General features: G+C 30.9%; 2 protein-coding genes across 3 annotated transcripts; both read right to left on the reverse strand.

The window, feature by feature from the left end:
• Positions 1–4,958: 4,958 nt before the first annotated feature.
• On the reverse strand, positions 4,959–11,597 carry LOC143065057 (uncharacterized). Of its 2 annotated transcripts, none has more exons than XM_076238374.1 (7): positions 11,521–11,597; positions 10,252–10,293; positions 9,789–9,858; positions 8,285–8,419; positions 7,424–7,474; positions 6,140–6,275; positions 4,959–5,569 (listed from the first exon to the last, which is right to left on the reverse strand). In XM_076238374.1, exons 1-7 carry the CDS (start codon positions 11,580–11,582, stop codon positions 5,448–5,450), a joined length of 618 nt encoding a protein of 205 aa, XP_076094489.1. In that variant the 5' UTR covers positions 11,583–11,597; the 3' UTR covers positions 4,959–5,447. The 2 variants fall into 2 exon arrangements, with proteins under 2 accessions (XP_076094489.1, XP_076094494.1); XM_076238379.1 differs by lacking the exon at positions 11,521–11,597 and adding an exon at positions 11,257–11,327.
• Positions 11,598–20,238: 8,641 nt separating this feature from the next.
• LOC143065077 (uncharacterized) lies at positions 20,239–26,764 on the reverse strand. The gene is made up of 7 exons (XM_076238416.1): positions 26,694–26,764; positions 25,691–25,732; positions 25,229–25,298; positions 23,506–23,640; positions 22,706–22,756; positions 21,429–21,564; positions 20,239–20,833 (listed from the first exon to the last, which is right to left on the reverse strand). Exons 1-7 carry the CDS (start codon positions 26,747–26,749, stop codon positions 20,712–20,714), a joined length of 612 nt encoding a protein of 203 aa, XP_076094531.1. The 5' UTR covers positions 26,750–26,764; the 3' UTR covers positions 20,239–20,711.
• Positions 26,765–27,556: the final 792 nt, after the last annotated feature.

Consider the following 27,556-nt stretch of genomic DNA (forward strand, 5'->3'; position numbering starts at 1 on the left):
ATCGCAAAAAACTAAATAAAAATATATTGTAAAGGAACTGCTGGGTTTGCGTCTTTTCTTACTGACCCCACACACGTGGTATATTCTGTTCTGATTCGTTTTACTACGCTCTATTGATCATTTGTAAATCATGAAAATTATGAGACACAAGTCTCTAATTAAAATCTAGATATAAACTTTAGAAATCCTTATCTAGTTACAATAAAAATATCACTGTTACTGTATGAAGCAAAGCACAAATTAACTGTTACGTTGTATGAAAAATACAAGTTGCTTTGTAAATAATGTATCGTAGTTACATAGTTTATGAAAGAGGAATGGATGGTACTTTTATGTTGTTGTTTTTTTTTCTATCGAAGAAAGTAGATTATTTTTTCAACAAATATTCAAACGAACTATTAAGAATAACTGTTTTCTCCTTTTTTTTCTTTGACAATAGGTGTGTTTATACTCAGAATCGAGATTAAATCTTCTACCCCAGAATTACAATTGTAAAGTATGTGGTTTCATCTCTATAAAACATAAGATCATTTGGTCATCAGACAGTTGATTGCGGCTTCTTAACTTGATGAAGAATTTCACGTAATTTTAACATCCATAGACCAACGTAGGGTTTCCACTACAGCGTGAATCAATAAGATTATAAAAATCCATCTATCGAATGTCCAGCTTCATAAAAACGTGTTATGAAAGGTTTTGCATTATTCAATTCATCTTTCATAAAAGAGGGAGGAAAGATACCAAAGGGACAGTCAAAATCATCAATCGAAAATAAACTGACAACGCCATGGCTAAAAATGAAAAAGACAAACAGACAAACAATAGTACACATGACACAACATAGAAAATTAAAAAATAAACAACACGAACCCCACCAAAAACTAGGGGTGATCTGTGCCTTTTCAGTAAGACATTATTAACAAGACTTCACATCATTTATGTCGAAAGTTAAAAGTTAAAATGTGCGTCAACGGCAACGTTTATAATTTCAATAAAATAAGCACAGAAAACATTAATGATTGATTTCGATTAAATATATAAAAAAAGCTAGAAATTAAAAACTAGAACCGCATTAAGCAACAACACACGCATTACATGTTGACGTATATTATAGTTTGCATTTAAATCTTGGAAAATTTTGATGTAACACAGGTATCACCAAGGTTGTTTTTTCAAAAGAAAGACCTTAAATCTGAAGAAAAAATGTATATAGGTTGGTTTGGCAAATGTTAAGAAGAAACTTATTTTACAGTTATTTTTCCCCTTACATAAAACATAAAAAAACTTTTAAAAAAAATCTGTAACGCAAATGGCAATTTTAATTTGTATTTACTTTTTACTAGGCTGTTTTAATTGAATACCACGGTTATGTTTTTAAGATGAAATGTACAACACATGCACATAATTCGATATATATTTTTACAGTAATGTTTTGTTTCTTTGACAGCTTTGTATTTATAAATAAATAGTGTATATTCACAAGAAAATGCTAAGTTAAAGATTTTGTGAACATCATTTTCCCTTTTGATGGTAAACCACAATCTTTCAAAACTGCACTTAGTGGGTATCATAAAACAGTAAAGGTTATTTAAATAATATGTGCAAATTTAAATGTTTTTTTTATAATTTTTTCTCTTTTTTTCATATTCATTATGTATTTGAGTGCTTGGCAACTCAATGTAACTGTATGATACCTTAGATAATATACGTATGTAAAATATTATAGGCAGAAAAGTACGAACAGTTATCAATTTTAAACGTATTAGTTAAAATTTGTGAAAACTAAGATGTTTATTCTATGCACTGATAAGGGAACTTTTGAGACAAGAGTAGAATCAAAATGATATTTAAACATAATAAAATAATACAAGGAGATGTTGTATGACTGCAAATTAGTCTAAATAGTGTAGATTTAACCAATATAGGTCATCGTACGGTATAAACATTGATATGGCTTGTGGAGTGCATTTATAGGATTTGCTTTGGTAAAAATTGCGAGAAAGCGACTAGCCCTCTAGTTACTAATATCTTGGAAAGAGGTGTAACTTGATAATGGACTTTCAGATTTGAAATTGATTAGGAGTTTGTTAATTTGTTATTTTACTTTTTAGAGAAAGAAAGTCAATTTAAAAAATCATGAAGTAGCCATATACAATTAGACCCACTATTCGAGAAACAAATTAAAAAAGTATCCATAAAGAATTAGACCCACTGTTCGAAAAAAAACCAGCAAGTATCTATACACCATTATATCCACGAGAATAGGCAACATGATACGAAATGAAAAGGCCGGCAGTACTTACAGTTTTTTGAGCATAATTTTACTATTAAATAAAGAGTTACATCAGGTTTATTTTTAATCTTTATATTTTGTTACAGACGAGAAATAATAACTTCGTAATGCATAAATTATTTACACTGGCAGTTTTCAAACATTACTCACATTATGAATAAATGTAATTTTACTTTTATTGCCAAATATTGCATAGTAGGTTGACATTTATAACGTTTCAAATTTTACTTGTTTACCTAAACCATGTTGCTATCTTTTTTACAATTTAATGCGTGATAAAAAATATGTTTAGTGTATGTGTACTTGATTTTGTTAATATGTCTTTTGATTGAGTTAAGCCATTTTAATTGATTTTGTGTGTATGTGTGTCTTTCTATGTTGTGATTTTACATTCAGGTTATGGTGAACAAGGTGAAGGTTGTCGCCTGTAAAAAACGTTAAGACTCGCTGCATTTGTTTGTTGGTTATCCTGTTTGAATGGTTTACGCTAGCCATTTTGGGGCCCTTTATGATTGCTGTTCGGTATGCATCTAGGCTCTGTGTTGTATACCGTACTTATAATGGTTAACTTTTACGAATTGTTACATGGATACAATTGACACTCCTGCAACATCTTCTTATATCTATATATGCGTTTTAAAAATGAAAAGTTTTATATATTTATAAAGTCAGGCTGGTCACGTATTTAAATCGGCTATTAGATTTCGATGTTACTAGTTGCTCGAAACAGGACGGCTGATATTGATAAAAGATTCAATGTGCATGGATAAAAGATAAATTCATTTAATGTTTTTGGTGGTATGAACGGATACATAATAAACATGCCTCTGGTTTGAATTTTATTGTAATTTCAGCCCTGTTTATGGCTGTATGTTTTGTCTTGATCTTTTTTGTCTGGTGTAATTAGAAGAATTATATGGTAAATTGCAAAATGGTGGTGTATAATGTTAAAGAATAACACGAGTAAAAAAAAAGTAGTGTACGCTGATTGATACAAATAAAGGCAACAGTAGTATACCTCTGTTCGAAATTCATAAATTGAGAAAAAAAAATCTGGGTTACAAACTATAACTGAGGGAAACACATCAAATATTTGAGGAGAACTACAACACAACAGCAGAAAAACAACATTAAAATGTAACACACACAGAAACGAACTATAATATAACAATGGCCATTTTCCTAACTTAAATGGCATGCCAAAATGCTAGCTTTGAGCACATGATGTATCGGTAAGTTGTAATTGGCTTTGAAGGAGGTTGCATTAAGTGTGTGTTCTTTACTGTCCCATGATAGTGAGGTGATTGGAAGCTCTCAATCACTTTTAATCCGGCCATTACATGATTGCTGTCTTGTTTTTCTATTAAATGTCAAGTAAATTTGCATCCTTAACAACAACAAAAAAGACAAGTACTGAAGTAGTACAGATCTGAATCATTTGAGAGTACTAACTAAATGCTAGTTGACTGTTTCATATTTTGTCAAGTGAGGGTCAGTTAACATTGAAAATACGATAAAAGTGTTCCTCATCATTGACGGCTATACGGGGACCTATGGTATTCCTTACATTAACGTCATTTATTCTATGGTGGATAGTTGTTTCATTGTCAATCATACCACCTAGTTTTTTTTGTCAATGAAGTGGTCATTGTCAACTTGGTTGAGGAGTTTGAGCATAAAAGGTGTAATGTATATACATGTGTGAGTAAAATCAGATGCCAACATGAGATAATATGTCAGTTTTCATTTTTATAAATTTCCTGTTAACAAAACTTTGAATTTTTCGAAAAACTAAGGATGTTCTTATCCCAGACATAGAATACCTTAGCCGTATTTGGCACAACTTTTTGGAACTTTGAATCCTTAATGCTCTTCGACTTTGTACTTGTTTGGCTTTATAAATATTTTGATATGAGCGTCAATGATGAGTCTTATGTAGACGAAACGTGCGTCTGGCGTATTAAATTATAATCCTGGTACCTTTGATAACTATTTACACCACTGGGTCGATGCCACTGCTGGTGAACGTTTCGCCCCCGAGGGTATCACCAGCCCAGTAGTCAACACTTCGGTGTTGACATGAATATCAATAATGTGATCATTTTTATAAATTTCCTGTTAACAAAACTTTGAATTTTTCGACATTACTAAGGATGTTCTTATCCCAGGCATAAATTACCTTAGCCGTATTTGGCACAACTTTTTTGAACTATGAATCCTGAATGCTCTTCAACTTTGTACTTGTTTGGCTTGATAAATATTTTGATATGAGCGTCACTGATGAGTCTTATGAAGACGAAAAGCGCGTCTGGCGTACTAAATTATAATCCTGGTACCTTTGATAATTATTCGTCATATAAATTGTCTTGTGTTACATCATTGATAAATTCAATTCGTTGTGATTCACATGAAAATCAACAACAACAAAAAAACAACACTTATGTCTGATTTTTGCGAGCTCAAAAATGTCAAGTGAAATTTGGTTTTTTGGGTGTGATACACTCTGATCTGAACTTTTTGTACTTTATATAGTTCTAGAATCTATCAAACAGTTTTGTTTATCGTGAAATTTGCCAAAAAAAAGTTCACACAGATTTTACATTTTCTGCAAGTTTGAGTACTCCTTCTAACCCGTTGTATTTGTCAAATAAAAATGACCATAATATTATCAGTTTTAAGTATTTATTTATTAATGGTAACAATTACAGTTTGAATTAAACATTCGTCTTAGAAATGAGAGATTCGGCTAGCTATAAAACCAGGTTTAATGCGCCATACAATGAAAGGTTTCGATAGATATGAAACCAAATTTAATCAATCATTTTTACATCATTTGATTTATCACTTTTGTTTTGAATATTCCTCGGAGTTCGGTATTTTTGTTATTGCACTTTTCCTGAGTATGTTTTAAACTTGCTATAACATTTGAATACAAAATAACTTATTCATTTTAAACAAACGCAAATCAAATCTATTTTTTTTTATATAACTACCACTGCAGGCAATGAGAAACACACTGACAACACACTTTCATATATATTGCATAATATACCATACAGAAGTGTCTAAAATATCTTGATGCAAAAATTAAAAAAAGAAAAGTTGCGATGATACAAAAGTACTAAAGTATGAAGAGGCACTTCTATTGTCCAAATCAATAGCATCTAATGGTTCTGTACCAACAGATATAACAGCTGTATTTGTTCCACCATCTCCTTCTGCAACATCGACCAATGTAGTAATAATAATAACATGCTCTTTTTTGGATGCCGTGTTCTGCAAGTATCAGAAAAATGGCTTAAATAGATACTGATCATTCATGTAATATTGTCAATTTAGCAGTATATTTAGTTGCAATAAAGTGCTAGGTTTTGCTAGCCACCAGACCAGACTCACTAAATTTCATCAATATAATCGAACTATTAACAACCGTTATACAAGTTTAGCTAGCTTTATAAATAGGTTAACCTATCAATTTCTGCGAAAATACCTATACCAACTTCGGAAAAGACAGTTGTTTTCAATTGGTTGATAAAGTTTGATTTGTAGCTCCCCTATTTTGGGTTAACCAAGGAGTTGTTTTTGTTATACTTTTTTATAGTTAATTTGTATTTAGCTTTTGCTGATATATTGTATCTAAATAATCCAAGTCCGAAGAACCTAAACGAGTTTTGTATTTTTTTTATTTTAACTTTCTTTGCGGGACTGCACGATTGAGGAGTTGTTTGTTGTTTGCCACACATATTTTGTAAATATTTTATGCATCTTAGGACAATATTTAACACCTTCTTTTCTTGGGAAACTCTTCCATAAAGTTATCATTAAATTGGAACTTAAAAAGCATACCTGTGTTACAATGAACAGCCTTAACATAAGCAATATCTAAATCTCCACACTCTTCTTTGATTTCTGCTTTAGTGTCATTCGGGATGCTTTCGTCATCTTCAAAAGCTTCGTGGCATGTTTTGGAATCTGAAGGGTCCTGTGAAGGAAAATCAATTAACAAGGTTAATGATATATATTTAGTATCGTCTCACATAATATGAAATAAGAATTTCTAAGATAACTAAGTTATTTTTGAAAACTAAATTTGTAGACTTTAGATAGTCTAGAAATATGCATGCTTGCGTCAGTACTATTTTCTTCATTTATAGTCAATAACAATTTTCAATATATGGTTGTGAAAAGCAAGACATTTCTACAAACTCTGAATATTGACACCAAAGCAATCCTTTAGTATTTTAAATGAATTTTAATTTACAATAGTTTCCACACCAGATGCTTGTGTTTTTTTTTATCAACAGTCATTGATTTTAAGGTCTCGTATCAACTTAGTTTAAATACTAAATGTAGTAACCGACACCTTTGCCTCCTTTTCAATTTATTTTTTATTAACGGAGGGCCTGTAAGAGTAGGACGAAAGATACCAGAGGGACAGTCAAACTCATGAATTAAAAATAAACAGACAACGTCTGGCTAAAAATGAAAAAAGACAAATAGACAAACAATACAACACTCGAAACAGCACATGTAGAAAACTAACGAATAAGCAACACGAACCCAACAAAAGACTTATCTAAATGAACCCTAAGCTCATTATCATTTCAATGTTAAAATCCTAACTTTAAATGATTGTATAGTTGTATACTTCTATTCTTATGATTTCATTCATAAGAAATTGACAAACAACTGTACTTATGATTTTATTTTGGCTCTTTTCCCTTTGAAATTGCCTTGAGGATCATACACTTCTATAGAGCAGTTCAAAGCTTTCACTTGCATAAATTCAGCTACAATGTTCGGCCATTCATGGTTAGCATTTTACAGTGCATGGAAAGCCATGTAATTTGAAGTTTTAAATAATGATTTTCCATTAGACGAGAATCGGTGCTTTGGATGAAGAGATGTCTCATTTGAACTCATACAACATCTTCTTATATATAAATTATTTATAACAAAAACTCTGGTTGCAAATATATGGTTCTTATATAAATGTCACAATTGAATCATTAGAGAATTGTCATGCAAAGTTCTGTAAAAACTGGTTTTGAAGGGATTTAATTATGTGAATCCTTGTTTGGTCAGTTTCATTTCCCTTGAAAACATTTGTTGACATTTATTTGCATTTACCTCATAAAACTGAACATTGCAGGTTCCGTTGTACTTGATGATTGAATACTCCTAAAAAAAACCAAAGGAAAATGAATAAGAATGCTCGATATAAGTGACCATTTTAACATTATTACATCAATGAAAGAAGATTATAAGCCATGTCGTCTAAAAGACTCAGTTTTGTTGACACATAAATAATTGTTTTAAGTATATGTAGCTACAGTGTTCACGTATGTTTGTTCATAAAATTGAAATGAAGACTGAGTATTGAGAATATAATCATTTTCATGTGTATGCTTAGTTTTAATATTCCATTACATGATGGTGATGGTAGTAAACTATAAATAGCTTTGATACATTAAGGTTAAGGTACGATAATAGCTGTAATATTGACAATGTGTAAAAAAGCCCGTTGGAATTAAACGAAAGAAATTAAACTTTTTATAAGAGAAGATATAACAGTTAAAAAAATTGGTATAATTCAATTGTATACATCTGGTTCTATGAACTTTAAAAATTTACTAAAGATGCATAATTCAGGATATTTTGAATCTCGTATGCGTGTTTTTACTTACTTGACAGTATGGAGCCTCAATATATTTGTAGATTTTGAAATATAGACATATTCGAATAGAACAGTCGATTGTACGTGCAGTAATTCTGCAGAAAAAACTCAACAGAAAGATAGAAGATTGAATCTGCATCTCTGCCCCTTACCGACAGTTTTGTTGTTTTTAATTAAATCTAAAAAATGGGCAATAATTTCATCGAAAAGAGAAATTGGAGTTTATCATTTCATGTTCGGTCCTGTTTAAATTGATTTTCTTTCTTGAAAACATATAAAACAAAATATATTTGATACATAAATTGTCATCTTACTTTGTCTTTACTGGTAATTTCGTCTGCCAGTATAACACCATCTTTCTTGATTATTGCAATATCTGTGTTCCCTATTTCAACATCAATGACGTCATATTCCCCACCTTTATTGTCTTTCAATACGTTTTCTGATACCTGTTAAAAATTACATCTTAATTAGTTACTGTTCAATTTTTCACAGAGTTTCATTCGTATTCAAACATATACATGAATGTGTCTTACATATGTTTTGACATGCATAATCTATCTTTAATTGTGCATCAATATGAAGGCACAAGTAGTATACCGGTGTTCAAAAGTCATAAATGGATTGATGACAGTTTACGTTCTATAATTGATTTAAACGTAACAATAAAAGATGACAATGTGAATGTTCATTCTCTCAAATCAGTTTTAATTTTCTTCGGAGTTCAGTATTTCTGTGATTTGCCCTTTTTTGTACACACAAGAATTCACATATATGAAATTTGAAATGAAAATTAAGAATGTGTCAAAGAGACAACCATCCGACCAAAAAGTATAAACAGGCCAAGGCCATCACTGGATCTTCGACATAGCGGATGCAGCTTTAGCAAAAACATACTCAAGTTAAGTGACATTTGAAGTCACACTAACTTTGCATCATTTAATGAAGTCAAATATAAAAAACCATAAAAGACTAACACATTCAAGAGGCTCCTGAATTGGGACAGGCGCAAAAATACGGCGGGGTTAAACGTATTCTGTTAGGTTGCAACTCTCTCCTACACCTGAAGCCAATGTAAAATAAACAAACACAAATCAATCTGCACATAAAAACTCAGTTTAAAAGAAATCTGATGTCAGGAAAGGAAACAGAAGAAACAAAACAAAAGACAATGATACATAAATTAACAAAGGACTACTACCAGTTACTGACATGCCAGCTCCAGACCTCTATAAAAATAATTGTATGATATGTATTCATCATATGAAAATGAAGCACACTCCGATCGGTTATAAAATCGTAGAATGTATCAGAGTATTATAACCCGAATCTGCCAACAACTGATGGTTATGTATTATCGTTAATCATTTTAACGAGATGTTTTATCTCGTTTGAGCCGCTACGTTATCGCTATATTGCCTGTGTTAAAGATGATGATTTTGTTGACATCGAAACGTGCTCACTTAGTTTCTAGCTATAATTGTTCATATAACTATACTCTGGTGCGAAAAGAAATTATCAGTCAGTAAGATAAAAGAAAATTTCTTAACATAGCGACAAATGTATTTGTTTCCAATGAAAAAATACTATGAGTGAATCAATGTTAATTCAAAAAAAAAATGCCAGCTTAAATGACCTGACAAAGTATCGTCACTATATCCATATGAAAACGTCTGTTTAAAGGTTTGGTTAACTTTTGAGGAGAATGACGACCTTTTGTGCTTTGTATAGAATATTACGATAAAGTGTGTTTATGTTATCATGGTTATTGCTAGTACTTTTAAATAACATTCAACTACAATACTAAAAACTTATTACCTTCGATGCTTCAAACATACTGGCACTCAACAAAATGAACGATAAAACTATTCCTCTATACATTTTCTCACTACAAAAGACATTTGATCATGAAATAATAAAACCTGTCATGCTTATCAATATTGTCTAAACGTAATTCACCTACAGAATGCTTAACAACTCATTGCGACTTTTGACATATCTATTGCTGGCCATTATTGTGATGTATCTTACAAAATATGTTTTAATTCGATCTACGAATGCACATATTGCATTGAAGTTAAGCCAATTGAACCTTTAGTATATATGGAATTTACAAATAATCTTTGTACTTCAATGTAGGATTGATTGCTTTTGACTAAATAATGTATTTGTTAACATACTTAGTTGTTGTGTAGATACATATGTTATCGAATTATAAACAATATATAAATAAATAAATGTACTTAAATTAAAAAAAAAGTAAAAATAATTACAAACTTACAATTTTGAATTAACAGCTGTTCTTATTTGTGGTTTAAATGACCTGTAAATTTGACAAACTATGTAAAGATGAAACGAGCGTTTAAATGCATAGTACAACAATTTTTGAATAAGGATTTGATAAACTCTGTTCAGTTTACACAAGGACACTTCAAATTCTATTGTATAACTTACTTTACACCAATCGCAAATACTTTTGATATACTAAGCTAGAGTTTATTCGCTTTTTCCAGCTAATAGAATGTTTTGTTCTTTATGAGTGAAAACAAGTTGCTTAAGTTTAAGCCGATACAATTTCGTTAAACCCTTTTCCAGGGTCAGTTGCCTTAATTCCGAATGCACTTTGACTTAATCATGTTACCCTATCACTATGAAGTTATAACTAATTGATAATAAAAAAACAATGCAATAACTCTATTACAAAAGAAATCGGACAACATGTAACCAAAATTAATATATAAGATATTTGATAAAAATACCTAAACATGTGGCGCCATTTTTTGTCTTAATTGCTCCATGTTAGAGCGGTCATGTTGATATGCCAAGATCACAAACTTAATTCTCAATTACTAAGTTATATAACGTTATACTGCTTTGTTTTAATGAAATGAACAAAAAATAATAAAAAAAGAGAAGCTAAATTTGATCAAATAAATTCAGCAAATAGGATACTTATGCATTATTCTTGTATTTTTACACAATAATGCAACTTATAATATTATATATTGTGCTTCGAAAATGTCCTCGTAGTTTCGCTAATTATATAAAGTAAGTACATTTTAATTAAAGTTAAATGAAAATTTTCTGCATTTATGAAGCAATATTTGAGGATTTGGCAAATTGATAGTTGTATTTCATCTTTTTAAAATACTAAACAAATATTTGTATGTCTTTTTTTTCTAATTTTATGAACAAACTAAACTGATCATTTGCGATTCTATAAGGCTGAAAAACAATGCGCTACTTCAGCGAGTCGTACGTATGTCAAGACATTAACAGTACAAACCTTTGTTTGAAACCTGTATTTAAATATGGCGGGAACTTGTCGTCTGCTACATTCATTCAAAAGATCTTTGGCATTGTCAAACAATGTTGTAGTTCACAAAAATTAACAAATACTATCCTATTTAAATGTCGACTAATGAATGATTTCAAAAACTTGAGCATGAATTATACAACGACATTTAAATGAGATAATCGATCAAAAACATCGCTGAAAGAAAAAACTATTTTTTTGATAATTAATCTATATAATTTTGATATAACGTACCTTTTCTTGCCTTTGCTGAATATCTGAAGATTATATGTGCAGCTTAATATAGTCACCTTCATGTGTTCCTTGTTGAAGTACAAGCCAATCAGATCCTTCTGGGTTTTCAATATTTGAAGACATGTCGCAATAGAGCTTTGTTCCTGGTTCGATACTTAGAAAAGAATTTAATAACATTCATGCTATCTTTACTATAAAAATTATTAAATGGGTGGAAAAAAATGAATAAAAGGTTAAGGTTAATACCCATTTTAACCGCAAACTTATGAATAATCATTATTTCGCAATAAAAATACAGTTAATCCTTTTTCTTCACATTGAGATTAATGCTTGACTACTGAAAGTGAAAATTCATCACACACAACGCGTCTCTAACGATAGCTTTACAGAATTATAAATCAAATGATGTGTTAATTTAACGCTTCAGTTAATAGTAAAATCATGTTTCAAAATCGATTGAATTATTTAAGATTTTTTGTTAATTTCTTATTATGTTGCCCTCCTCTCAAACATTGGGTCTCATGTTTTATAATCAACATGGTTATCAATTTGTTCCCCGATACTTTAATAATGTATCAATTTAATTTTATCCTTATTTCTAACCGTAGATTCATATGTTTTAATCATGACGAGAAGATAGTGTATATCTAAACTGGCCATTCGATCTATGCACATTTATATTTTAGGCTGTTTTTGTACATACATAATCAATTGCAACATTCTGAATATTGCGATCTGGAACCAGTCAAACCTCAAATGAATTAAGGAACAAGTCGACAAAAAATAGAATACAGTTACTTTCCATGGAAAAATTCTTATTCCAAAAGTAACAAATATGTTGTCAATCAAGAAATCAAGTCAGTTTCAAATAAACAAATTGTTTTAATCAGATTGATTTGTATTTTACAAAATACGATGTTTTCTTCCCTAAGGCATGGTACTCGTAGGCATAAATCGTGCATTAAAAAACAAACTCAATCCGATTAAAAATAATAACTCTGAAACTGACTTGATTTCTTGATTGACCACATATTTTTACGTATGGAGGACGTGTTTTCAACACACACTCTGTAAACAAATTAGCAGCTTCATTTAACTCTCTTTTTCGGTATGTAGATGACATATCTATATAAAAAAAACAGCCAATTTTAGCTATTATTCGATGTTAATATTTTTGAAGCGAAAATTCCGCGGAATGATGTGCTCGTCTTTGACAATAATACAAAGTGACGTCAAACGTTACGGTATCTTTTCGACAATGAGAAATCCAAAACTGCTTATATAATTAGTCAGCTATAAAAGGCTCAAAATTACCAAGGAATCACATACTTTAAGTATAACTTTAAACCATAATAAGTGTGAGTTTTTTTTTTAACTTTTTATTGAATTAGATAATATATTAAAATATCTAACGTTTTTATTAAAACGAAACATCAAAATAGCATCGTACGTACTGATTAAGTTGCTGTATTTGTCCTACAATAATAAAAAATAACCCATGGCAGCCGTAGGTTTGTTTTCATTTAGCAATGAATTAGACATTTATAATCGTATTTTAACTTTCGCTATCCCTTGTGATAAAAATGCCTAACCTATGGTTCAATGAATGTATGAACCAATTGTTACAAGAACACCCTAAAATATAAATGTACTTAGATCGAAATACCAGTTTTGATTTACGATATCTTCTACGTCATGGCATAAACATATGAAAGTTGGGTTAGAAATGAGGATAAAAATGAATTGCTTCATAATTGTGTGTGATGTATTTACATGGTCACTTGTCGAGCATAACTATTATGTAATTGACTATGTAATTTTATTGCAAAATGCTGCATATTAATGAGTTTACGTTTAACCTGGATTTTATCTAAACCATATTTCATTTTTTTTTCTCTCCATTTAATAATTAGGTACTGAGTGTTTTCTAAGTATTGGATCAGGAACAAAACTTTATTGCAGTATGTCTTTAAAATATGAAAGCCAGAAGGATCTGATTGGCTGTTACTACAACACGGAACAAATGAGGGTAACTAGTATATTAGGCTACAGATATAATCTTCAGACATCCAGCAAAGGCAAAATAGTCTATAAAACCTAGCTCTTCCCATTTTATTAGTTTTCGTTCTTTTTTTTTGGAAAAAAACTGTACATGGTATAACGCTCAAACCTAATAATAGAAAAATTACCTTTATATAAATGGCTTATACATTTTAACCTGTGAATAAAGTTGTTACATCTTTGATCGTTGCATATCACCACTGCAACTCAATACGCAAAATATTGAGGTCTTTTAAACAATTTTTTTTATACTTTTGGTTAAATAAAGGCAACAGTAGTATACCGCTGTTCAAAACTCATAAATCCATGTACAAAAAACACAATCGGGGTAACAAACTAAAACCGAGGGAAACGCATTAAATATAAAACTAGTCCGATTTTTTTGTTTTTTATAGAGCTATAGCATTCTTATACGTTTTAATTCATGATTAATTTGTCATAACTTCATAAATTCCGTAGGGTAGCATTATAAAGTCAAGGTTTCGTCTGCATTAGGATGGTAAGCAAATGAACCTGAAAAGGGTTCAACGAAATTGTATCGGCTCAAAATTAAGCATTTTTAAGAATTTTTTAGAATTTATTATTGCATAAGATAATATTTTAAAATATCTAACGATAATATTTTAAAACAGAACAGCAAAATAGTATCGTAAGTACTGTTGACTAAGTTGCTGAATTTTCTTCTACAATAATAAAAAAGAACCAACCATGGCAGCCGCTTTTAACCTTCGCTATCCCTTAGGATACAAATGTCCAACCTATGGTTCAATGAAACAAATGAATCAATTGTTCATAGAAAACCCTAAAATATAAATGTACTTAGATAGAAAGGCCAGTTTTGATTTGATTTACGATATCATGGCATAAACATATGAAAGTTAAGTAAGAAATAAGGATAAAAATAAAATGCTTCATAATTAAAGTATCGGTATACAAATTGATAAACATGTTCGTCTTTTCGTTTTCTTCACAAGCTTCATACCACGTTTTGGAGTCTGAAGGGTCCTGTGAAGACAATGAACTAGTTAAAAAAATATATATTCGGTAAAGTCTACAATTCTCGTTTAGTTATTTTCATAAAACTTAAAATAACTCACTATTTAAATCTTAGTAAATGCTTCAGAGTATGCTTTGATTTATCACAATGTATACAAAAAATAGTGACTTTAAATCAATCTAACAAGCTTTTTACGAATGATTGTTTAAATTTTTTCTGATGGTGTGACTGTACTGACGAATTGGGTTCGATGTTGGCGACTTTACAGCACTTACAATTGCCCCTTCTGCATGGTTTATAACCTCCGATTGTTGATATTTCCTGTTTCGATACTTTGGATGTTACTAGAATATCTTTGAGGTTTTTGGGTCTGCGGTAAGCCATAACGGGAGGTGATGGAAAAATCTCTTTTAAGGAAGGATCATTTTCAATAAGACGCCAGTGTTTGTGGACAATTGATGAAAGATTTGTCAGGTGAGGATGAAAGCTAACAACAAACGGGATTTTATTTGTCTGGGCCGTCTTTTCTTTGTATTCAAGTAGGTTTGTTCGGTCTTTTTCTTTTGCTTTACCGAAAGCTTTTGAAACATGTTTGTTCTTATAACCTCTTGATTTGAGTTGCTGTCTGAGTTGCCCCAAACGATGGTTTAATTTTGATTCCGATGAACAAATCCGTTTTAACCGGATGGCTTGGCTGTACGGAATGCTCCGGGAGCAGTGTTTCGGGTGACAACTCTTCGGAGAGAGAAATTGGTGTTTATCAGTTTTTTTGGTGTGAAGGTCGGTTGTCAAGACTCCGTTTTCTAAAGTTATGGTGGTGTCGAGAAACGTAATTTTCTCATTTGAAACTTCAGATGTGAACTTTATCGATTGATGAAAGTTGTTACAGAAATCGAGAAATTCTTGCAGACGTTCTGCAGTTTCGTTCCATTTGATGTCGATGTCATCAATGTGACGGAGCCAAGACAAGGGTTTGTATGGTACATTCGAAAGGATACGTTCTTCGAGACTCCCCATGAAAATGTTGGCTGCAAAGTCGCAAACATCGAAACCCAATTCGTCAGTACAGTCACAAAGAAAAAATACAACATATTTATAACATCAAATTGCAAAACGCAAAATTGCATTTATGTTCTAACGTGTGGAACTTGCAAATTACAATATGTTGGTGAAACAGAAACACCATTTAACGACTAAATAACCATTGGTCATTTTATACAAAAGAAAGGAACTGCCCAATTACAAGACACCTTTTAAGAGCAGGACATCATTTTTAAAACGTCACATTTCAAATCATTGAGAAAAATCAAAATTGGGATACACAAGGAAGACAAAAAAAAGAGAGAGATTTTGGATGCACCAGTTACGAACTCTTGAACCTGATGGACTCAATGAGAGAGACGAAAAAAGATTTAAAAGCAAATCAAACCCATAATTATCTTGAAATCATTCAAATTAATTTATAGAAATTCATACAACTAATCGAACATCTATAAATGTGTTAAACTTTTATTCCAACTTTATGTAGTTGTAGCTACAAACATATTTTCTGCAACATCAATCAATATATTACACTTTTCCTCAAATCTTGTATAGATTAAGCTACAAAAATATTTTTTGTCATGTATCCGATTTCACCTTGAGAGATGTACACGTGTACGCCTGATGAAGCTAATTTGTTTAGCGAAATATTGCGTATTTCTATTTAAAATCTAATAGAACTTTTAATGTATTAATTAGCGTGTTTAAGTTATATTCTTAGACATTTATATAATTTTAATTCAGTAACTGTATCAGTTTATTTTCCCAAACTGATCTACGCTCCACGCTTAAATATATTGAATGTTGATTGTTGCTATTTTTAGACATTATATATATATATATATATATTTTATCGTATGTTTTTCTTTGTTGTGATGTTATGCTATTGTTTCAGAAAAAGGGAGAAGGTTTGGATCCATTAAAACGTTTAATCCCGCTGCAAATGTTTGCAACTGTCCTAAGTCAGGAATCTGATGTACAGTAGTTGTCGTTTGTTTATGTAATATATACGTGTTTCTCGTTTCTCGTTTTGTTGATATAGATTAGACCGATGGTTTTCCCGTTTGAATGGTTTTACACTAGTAATTTTGGGGCCCTTTATAGCTTGTTGTTCGGTGTGAGCCAGGGCTCCGTGTTGAAGGCCGTACTTTAACCTATAAGTCAGGAATCTGATGTACAGTAGTTGTCGTTTGTTTATGTAATATATACGTGTTTCTCGTTTCTCGTTTTGTTGATATAGATTAGACCGTTGGTTTTCCCGTTTGAATGGTTTTACACTAGTAATTTTGGGGCCCTTTATAGCTTGTTGTTCGGTGTGAGCCAAGGCTCCGTGTTGAAGGCCGTACTTTAACCTATAATGGTTTACTTTTTAAATTGTTATTTGTATGGAGAGTTGTCTCATTGGCACTCACACCACGTATTCCTATATCTATATATGTCACGATATCACAGTAGCATGGGTTCGAATCCCGGCGAGGGAAGAACCAAAAATTTGCGAAAGCAAATTTACAGATCTAACATTGTTGGGTTGATGTTTAGACGAGTTGTATATATATATATATATATATATATATATATATATATATATATATATATATATATATATATATGCATACAGATTTTGTTATCAAACCTTGAAATTTTCAGAAGTTACTTTGGAAACAATTGTCAGTAACATTACTGTTTCTTTTCTTCTTTTTTTTTCTTCTGTGTATATTTTGAAATTAGCGTCACTGATAAGTCTTGGGTAGACGAAACGCACGTTTGATGTACTAAATTAAAATCCTGGTACCTTTGATTACTATTTAGAGTGAACAATTCAAATTACTAGTAGATAAATTGTAGTCTTAAACGGTCATTTTGATCCTACCATGATCGACAGAGGCGACTGGTACTGTTCAGAAACTTTGCTTGCAATCAGTACTGTTCATTTTCTTTTCAGACAAGTCCGTATGATGTTGATGTGTACATGTTAATATCAATGATAACTGAACAGTCTGAATATAAACTGAATATATCTTATTTATCTGTAATCAATCTGTCTGAACAATACTGAATTAACCGCATGGGATGAATTTTACAATTAAGTTAAAGACTGAAAATAAAAATCTGATCAAAATCACAGTTTCAGATCAGAATTGATTGGCTTGAAGGGGACATTCACATAGTCGCAAATTATATAATTCAGTGCTAGAATTTCATTTGTTCACTTCTCATTTTCAAAATATGGTTTTGACATTTCATTGAACATATACACCTTTGGTTAATCCAGTGTGTAATCTACGTTATCCTTCTTTTTGAATTTACAAAAAAAATGGCTCCATCTATCTATGTGCATATGTCCGTGTTACATGTAATTTAGTGGCTTAGATACAGTTTATCAGAAAAAACATGAATTAGATAATTTCTATTTTGTAATTTGTAATAAGAAACAAATGGTGATCAAAAACAGTACATTGCAAAGATTTTTTTAAATGTTCAACTAAAGAATACAAAGTAAATGTATATTTCCTTTTAAACGAGTCCACAAGCCGTATGCCATATTTCTACGTAATACTATGTATATTGTGTGTTAAGTTATGATATTTATGAAGTCAGGCTGGTCACGTATTTAAATCGGCTATTAGATTTCGATGTTACTAGTTGCTCGAAACAGGACGGCTGATATTGATAAAAGATTCAATGTGCATGGATAAAATATAAATTCATTTAACGTTTTTGGTGGTATGAACGGATACATAATAAACATGCCTCTGGTTTGAATTTTATTGTAATTTCAGCCCTGTTTATGGCTGTATGTTTTGTCTTGATCTTTTTTGTCTGGTGTAATTAGAAGAATTATATGGTAAATTGCAAAATGGTGGTGTATAATTTTAAAGAATTACACGAGTAAAAAAAAAGTAGTGTTCGCTGATTGATACAAATAAAGGCAAAAGTAGTATACCGCTGTTCGAAATTCATAAATTGAGAAAAAAAAAAGAAATCTGGGTTACAAACTATAACTGAGGGAAACACATCAAATATTTGAGGAGAACTACAACACAACAGCAGAAAAACAACATTTAAATGTAACACACACAGAAACGAACTATAATATAACAATGGACATTTTCCTAACTTGTACAGGATATTCTAATAAAAAAAACAAATGAAAGGTTGAACCTGATTAAATGGCATGCCAAAGGGCTAGCTTTGAGAACATGATGTATCGGTAAGTTGTAATTGGCTTTATATGAGGTTGCAGTAAATGTGTGTTCTTTACTGTCCCATGATAGTGAGGTGATTGGAAGCTCTCAATCACTTTTAACCCGGCCATTAAATGATTGCTGTCTTGTTTTTCTATTAACTGTCAAGTAAATTTGCATCCTTAACAACAACAAAAAAGACAAGTACTGAAGTAATACAGATCTGAATCATTTGAGAGTACTAACTAAATGCTAGTTGACTGTTTCATATTTTGTCAAGTGAGGGTCAGTTAACATTGAACATACGATAGAAGTGTTCTTCATCATTGACGGCTATACGGGGACCTATGGTATTCCTTACATTAACGTCATTTATACTATGGTGGATAGTTGTTTCATTGTCAATCATACCACCTAGTTTTTTTGGTCAATGAAGTGGTCATTGTCAACTTGGTTTAGGAGTTTGAGCATAAAAGGTGCAATGTATAAACATGTGTGAGTAAAATCAGATGCCAACATGAGATAATATGCCAGTTTTCATTTTTATAAATTTCCTGTTAACAAAACTTTGAATTTTTCGAAAAAAACTAAGGATGTTTTTATCACAGGCATAGATTACCTTAGCCGTATTTGGCACAACTTTTTGGAACTTTGAATCCTTAATGCTCTTCAACTTTGTACTTGTTTGGCTTTATAAATATTTTTATATGAGCGTCACTGATGAGTCTTATGTAGACGAAACGTGCGTCTGGCGTACTAAATTATAATCCTGGTACCTTTGATAACTATTTACACCACTGGGTCGATGCCACTGCTGGTGGACGTTTCGCCCTCGAGGGTATCGCCAGCCCAGTAGTCAACACTTCGGTGTTGACATGAATATCAATAATGTGATCATTTTTATAAATTTCCTGTTAACAAAACTTTGAATTTTTCGAAAAACTAAGGATGTTCTTATCCCAGGCATAAATTACCTTACCGTATTTGGCACAACTTTTTGGAACTTTGAATCCTTAATGCTTCAACTTTGTACTTGTTTGGCTTTATAGATATTTTGATATGAGCGTCACTGATGAGTCTTATGAAGACAAACCACGCGTCTGGCGTACTAAATTATAATCCTGGTACCTTTGATAACTATTCGTCATATAAATTGTCTTGAGTTACATCATTGATGAATTTAATACGTTGTAATTCACATGAAAATCAACAACAAAAAAACAACACTTATGTCTGATTTTTGAGAGCTCAAAATGTCAAGTTTTTTGGGTGGGGTATACTCTGATCTGACCTTTTTGTACTTTATACAGTTCTAGAATCTATCAAACAGTAAGTTTATCGTGAAATTTGCCAAAAAAAAAGATTTTCCATTTTCTGCAAGTTTGAGTACTCCTTCTAACCCGTTATATTTGTCAAATAAAAATGACCATAATATTATCAGTGTTAAGTATTTATTTGTTAATGGTAACAATTACAGTTTGAATTAAACATTCGTCTTAGAAATGAGAGGTTCAGCTAGCTATAAAACCAGGTTTAATGCGCCATACAAATGAAACTTTTCGATTGATATAACACCAAATTTTATCAACCATTTTTACATCATTTGATTTATCACTTCTGTTTTGAATATTCCTCGGAGTTCGGTATTTTTGTTATTGCACTTGTCCTGAGTATGTTTTAAACTTGCTATAAAATTTGAGAACAAAAAACTTATTCATTTTAAACAAACGCAAATCAAATCTAAAAACTTTTCTTATCTAACTTACACTGAAGGCCATGAGAAACGCACTGACAAACACACTTTCATATCTATTGCAAAATATACCATACAGAAGTGTCTAAAATATCTTGATGTAAAAATTAAAGAAAGAAAAGTTGCGATGAAATAAAAGTACTAAAGTATGAAATCAATAGCATCTAATGGTTCTGTACCAACAGATATAACAGCTGTATTTGTTCCACCATCTCCTTCTGCAACATCGACCAATGTAGTAATAATAATAACATGCTCTTTTTTGGATGCCGTGTTCTGCAAGTATAAGAAAAATGGCTTAAATAGATACTGATCATTCCTGTAATATTGTCAATCTAGAAGTATATTTAACATTGCAGTAAAGTGCTAGGTTTTACTAGCCACCAGACCAGGCTCACTGAATTTCATCAATATAATCGAACTATAAACAACCGTTTTACAAGTGAGAAGTTTAGCTAGCTTTATAAACAGGTTAACCTATCAAATTCTGCGGAAATACCTGTACCAACTTCGGAAAAGACAGTTGTTTTCAATTGGTGTTTTTGGTTGATAAAGTATAAAGTTTGATTTGTAGCTCCCCTATTTGGGTTTACCAAGGAGTTGTTTTTGTTATACTTTTTTATAGTCAATTTGTATTAAGCTTTTGCTGATATATTGTATCTAAAAACTTCAAGTCCGAAGAACCTAAACGAGTCTTGTATTTGTTTTATTTTAACTTTTTTTGCGGGACTGCACGATTGAGGAGTTGTTTGTTGTTTGCCACACATTTGTTGTAAATATTTTATGCATCTAAGGAGAATATTCAACAACTTCATTTCTTGGGAAACTCTTCCATAAAGTTATCGATTAAATTGAAACTAAAAAAGCATACCTTTGTTACAATGAACAGCCTTAACATAAGCAATATCTAAATCTCCACACTCTTCTTTGATTTCTGCTTTGGTGTCATTCGGGATGTTTTCGTCATCTTCAAAAGCTTCATGGCATGTTTTGGAATCTGAAGGGTCCTGTGTAGACAATTCAATTATCAAAGTTAATGATATATATTTAGTATCGTCTCACATAATATGAAACAAGAATTTCTAAGATAACTAAGTTATTTTTGAAAACTAAATTTGTAGAGTTTAGATAGTCTAGAATTATGCATGCTTGCGTAAGTACTATTTTCTTCATTCATAGTCAATAACAGTTTTTAATATATGGTTGTGAAAAGCAAGACATTTCTACAAACTCTGAATATTGACACCAAAGCAATCCTTTAGAATTTTAAATGAATTTTAATTTACGATAGTTTCCAATCCAGATGCTTGTGTTTTTTATCAACAGTCATTGATTTTAAGGTCTCGTGTCAATTTAGTGTAAATACTAAATGTAGTAACCGACACCTTTGCCTCCTTTTCAATTTATTTCTTTAGTAACGGAGGGCCTGTAAGACAATGACGAAATATACCAGAGAGACAGTCAAACTCATAAATTGAAAATAAACAGACAACGTCTGGCTAAAAATGAAAAAAGACAAATAGTCAAACAATAGAACACTCGAAACAACACATGTAGAAAACTAACGAATAAGCAACACGAACCCCACAAAAGACTATGTAAATGAACCCTAGCCTCATTATCATTTCAATGTTAAAATCCTAATTTTAAATGATTGTATAGTTGTATACTTCTATTCTTATGATTATTTCATAAAAAATTGACAAACAACTGTACTTATGATTTTATTTTGGCTCTTTTCCCTTTGAAATTGCCTTGCGGATCTCACACTTCTATAGAGCAGTTCAAAGCTTTTCAAAGCATAAATTTAGCTACAATAATGTTCGGCCATTCATGAATAGCATTTTACAGTGCATGGAAAGCCATGTAATTTGAAATTTTAAATAATGATTTTCCATTAGACGAGAATCGGTGCTTTGGATGAAGAGATGTCTCATCTGCACTCATACAACATCTTCTTATATATAAATTATTTATAACAAAAACTCTGGTTGCAAACCAATAACATAAATGTCACAATTGAATCATTAGAGAATTGTCATGCAAAGTTCTGTAAAAACTGGTTTTAAAGGGATTTAATTATGTGAATCCTTGTTTGGTCAGTTTCATTTCCCTTGAAAACATTTGTTAACATTTATTTGCATTTACCTCATAAAACTGAACATTGCAGTTTCCATTGTACTTGATGATTGAATACTCCTAAAACAACCAAAGGAAAATGAATAAGAATGCTTGATATAAGTGACCATTTTAACATTATTACATCAATGAAAGAAGATTATAAGCCATGTCGTCTAAAAGACTCAGTTTTGTTGACACATAGATAATTGTTTTAAGTATATGTAGCTACAGTGTTCACGTATGTTTGTTCATAAAATTGAAATGAAGACTGAGTATTGAGAATATAATCATTTGCATGTGTATGCTTAGTTTTATATTACATATAAGTTAAGGTACGAGAATAGCTGTAATATTCACAATGTGTAAGATAACCCGTTGGAATTAAACGAAAGAAATTAAACTTTTTATAAGAGAAGATATAACAGTTAAACAAATTGGTATAATTCAATTGTATACATCTGGTTCTATGAACTTTAAAATTTTACTAAAGATGCATAATTCCGGATATTTTGCATCTCGTATGCGTGTTTTCACTAACTTGACAGTATGGGGCCTCGATTTATTTGTAGATTTTAAAATATAGACATATTCGAATAGAACAGTCGATTGTACGTGCAGCAATTCTGCAGAAAAAAAACTCAACAGATAGACAGAAGATTGAATCTGCAGCTCTGCCCCTTACCGACAGTTTTGTTTGTTTTAATAAAATCTGAAAAAATGGGCAATAATTTATACATATCATTTCACGTTCGGTCCTATTTAAATTGATTTCCTTTCTTGAAAATATATAAAACAAAATATAATTGATACATAAATTGTTATCTTACTTTGTTTTTACTGGTAATTTCGTCTGCCAGTATAACACCATCTTTCTTGATTATTGCAATATCTGTATTCCCAATTTGAACATCAATGACGTCATATTCCCCACCTTTATTGTCTTTCAATACGTTTTCTGATACCTGTTTAAAACTACATCTTAACTAGTTACTGTTCAATTTTTCACAGAGTTTCATTCGTATTCAAACATATACATGAATGTGTCTTACATGTGTTTTCACATGCATAATCTATCTTTAATTTTGCATCAATATGAAGGCAAAAGTAGTATACCGGTGTTCAAAAGTCTTAAATCGATTGATGACAGTTTACGTTCTATAATTGATTTAAACGTAACAATAAAAGATGACCATGTGAATGTTCATTCTCTCAAATCAGTTTTAATTTTCTTCGGAGTTCAGTTTTTCCGTGATTTGCCCTTTTTTGTACACACAAGAATTCATATATATGAAATTTGAAATGAAAATTAAGAATGTGTCAAAGAGACAACCATCCGACCAAAAAGTATAAACAGGCCAAGGCCATCACTGGATCTTCGACATAGCGGATGCAGCTTTAGCAAAAACATACTCAAGTTAAGTGACATTTGAAGTCAAACTAACTTTGAATCATATTAATGAAGTAAAATATAAAAAAAGAACATACAAGACAAACAAAATCAAGAGGCTCCTGAATTGGGATAGGCGCAAATATACGGCGGGGTTAAACGTATTCTGTTAGGTTGCAACCCTCTCCTACACCTGACGCCAATGTAAAATAAACAAACACAAAGCAATCTACACATAAAAACTCAGTTTAAAAGAAATCTGATGTCAGGACAGGAAACAGAAGAAACAAAACAAAGGACAATGATACATAAATTAACAAAGGACTACTACCTGTTACTGACATGCCAGCTCCAGACCTCTATAGAAATAATTGTATGATATGTATTCATCATATGAAAATAGGTTATGAAATCGTAGAATGTATCAGAGTATTATAACTCGAATCTGCCAACAACTGATGGTTATGTATTATCGTTAATCATTTTAACGAGCTGTTTTTATCTCGATTGAGCCGCTACGGTATCGCTATATTGCCTGTGTTAGGGACGACATCAAAAGTTCAATGAAGGATAAAAAACTTAATTCAAATAGTTTTTTTACTGACCCCCGTACCCCCCTCTTAACTTAATTTGGGAAAAATTGATTGACCCATATAGATATATGTAAAATCGATGTAGGATAAACAAAACTTACAGAAAGTTTAACCCCCCCACCCCCAAACTATTTGAATGAAGTTTTTTATCCTTCATTGATCTTTTGATGTCGTCCCTTAAAGATGATGATTTTATTGACATCGAAACGTGCTCACTTAGTTTCTAGCTATAATTGTTCATATAACTATACTGTGGTGCGAAAAGAAATTATCAGTCAGTAAGATAAAAGAAAATTTCTTAACATAGCGACAAATGTATTTGTTTCTTATGAAAAAATACTATGAGTGAATCAATGTTAATTCCAAAATAAATGTCAGCTTAAATGACCTGACAAAGTATCGTCACTATATCCATATGAAAACGTCTGTTTAAAGGTTTGGTTAACTTTCGAGGAGAATGACGACCTTTTGTGCTTTGTATAGAATATTACCATCAAGTTTGTTTATGTTATCATGGTTATTGCTAGTACTTTTACATAACATTCAACTACAATACTAAAAACTCATTACCTTCGATGCTTCAAACATACTGGCACTCAACAAAATGAACGATAAAACTATCCCTTTATACATTTTCTCACTACAAAAGACATTTGATCATGAAATAATAAAACCTGTCATGCTTATCAATATTTTCTAAACGTAATTCACCTACAGAACGCTTAACAATTCATTACGACTTTTGACATATCTATTGCTGGCCATTATTGTGATGTATCTTACAAAATATGTTTTAATTCGATCTACAAATGCACATATTGGATTGAAGTTAAGCCAATTGAACCTTTAGTATATATAGAATTTACAAATAATCTTTGTACTTTAATGTAGGATTGATTGCTTTTGACTAAATAATGTATTTGTTAACATACTTAGTTGATGTGTAGATACATATGTTATCGAATTATAAACAATATATCAATAAATAAATGTACTTAAATAAAAAAAAAGTGAAAATAATTACAAACTTACAATTTTGAATTAACAGCTGTTCTTATTTGTGGTTTAAATGACCTGTAAATTTGAGAAACTATGTTAAAGATGAAACGAGCGTTTAAAAGCATAGTACAACAATTTTTGAATAAGGATTTGATAAACTCTGTTCAGTTTACACAAGGACACTTCAAATTATATTGTTTAACTTACTTTACACCAATCGCAAATACTTTTGATATACTAAGGTAGAGTTTATTCGCTTTTTCCAGCTAATAGAATGTTTTGTTCTTTATAAGTGAAAACAAGTTGCTTAAGTTTTAGCCGATACAATTTCGTTAAACCCTTTTCCAAGGTCAGTTGCCTTAATTCCGAATGCACTTTGACTTAATCATGTTACCCTATCACTATGAAGTTATAACTAATTGATAATAAAAAAACAATGCAATAACTCTATTACAAAAGAAATCGGACAACATGTAACCAAAATTAATATATAAGATATTTGATAAAAATACCTAAACATGTGGCGCCATTTTTTGTCTTAACTGCTCCGTGTGAGAGCGGTCATGTTGATATGCCAAGATCAGAAACTTAATTCTCAATTATAAAGTTAAAACGTTATACTGCTTTGTTTTAATGAAATGAACAAAAACTATTAAAATAAGAGAAGCTAAATTTGATCAAATAAATTCAGCAAATAGGATACTTATGCATTATTCTTCTATTTTTACACAATAATGCAACTTATAATATTATATATTGTGCTTCGAAAATGTCCTCGTAGTTTCGCTAATTATATAAAGTAAGTACATTTTAATTAAAGTCAAATGAAGATTTTCTGCATTTAGGAAGCAATATTTGAGGATTTGGCAAATTGATAGTTGTCTTTAATCTTTTTAAAATACTAAACAAATATTTGTATGTCTTTTTTTCTAATTTTATGAACAAACTAAACTGATCATTTGCGATTCTATAAGGCTGAAAAACAATGCGCTACTTCAGCGAGTCGTACGTATGTCAAGACATTAACAGTACAAACCTTTGTTTGAAACCTGTATTTAAATATAGCGGGAACTTGTCGTCTGCTACATTCATTCAAAAGATCTTTGGCATTGTCAAAAAATGTTGTAGTTCACAAAAGTTAACAAATACTATTTGAAGACATGTCGCAATAAAGTTTTGTTCCTGGTTCGATTCTTCGAAAAGAATTTACTACCTTTCATATCATCTTTACAATAAAATTTATTAAATGGGAGGAACAAATGAACAAATGGTTTAGGTAGATACCCATTTTAACCGCAAACTTATGAATAATCATCATTTCGCAATACAAATACAGTTAATCCTTTTTCTTCACATTGAGATTAATGCTTGACTACTAAAAGTGAAAATTCATCACACACAACGCGTCTTTAACGATACCTTTAAAAAATTATAAACCAAATGATGTGTTAATTTAACGCTTCAGTTGATAGAAAAATTATGTTTCAAAATCGATTGAATTATTTAAGATTTTTTCTTAATTTCTTATTATGTTGCCCTCCTCTCAAACCTTGGGTCTCATGTTTTATAATCAACATGGTTATCAATTTGTACCCCGATACTTTAATAATGTATCAATTTAATTTTATCCTTATTTCTAACCGTAGAAACATATGTTTGCTTCATGACGAGAAAATAGTGTATACCTTTACTGGCCATTCGATCTATGCACATCGCAGATTCATATGTTTGTGTCATGACGAGAAGATATTGTATACCTAAACTGGCCATTTGATCTATGCACATTTATATTTTAGGCTGTTCTTGTACCCCGATACTTTAATAATGTATCAATTTAATTTTATCCTTATTTCTAACCGTAGAAACATATGTTTGCTTCATGACGAGAAAATAGTGTAT

Source organism: Mytilus galloprovincialis, chromosome 1 (genome assembly GCF_965363235.1).
Source record: "Mytilus galloprovincialis chromosome 1, xbMytGall1.hap1.1, whole genome shotgun sequence".
Taxonomy (NCBI): domain Eukaryota; kingdom Metazoa; phylum Mollusca; class Bivalvia; order Mytilida; family Mytilidae; genus Mytilus; species Mytilus galloprovincialis.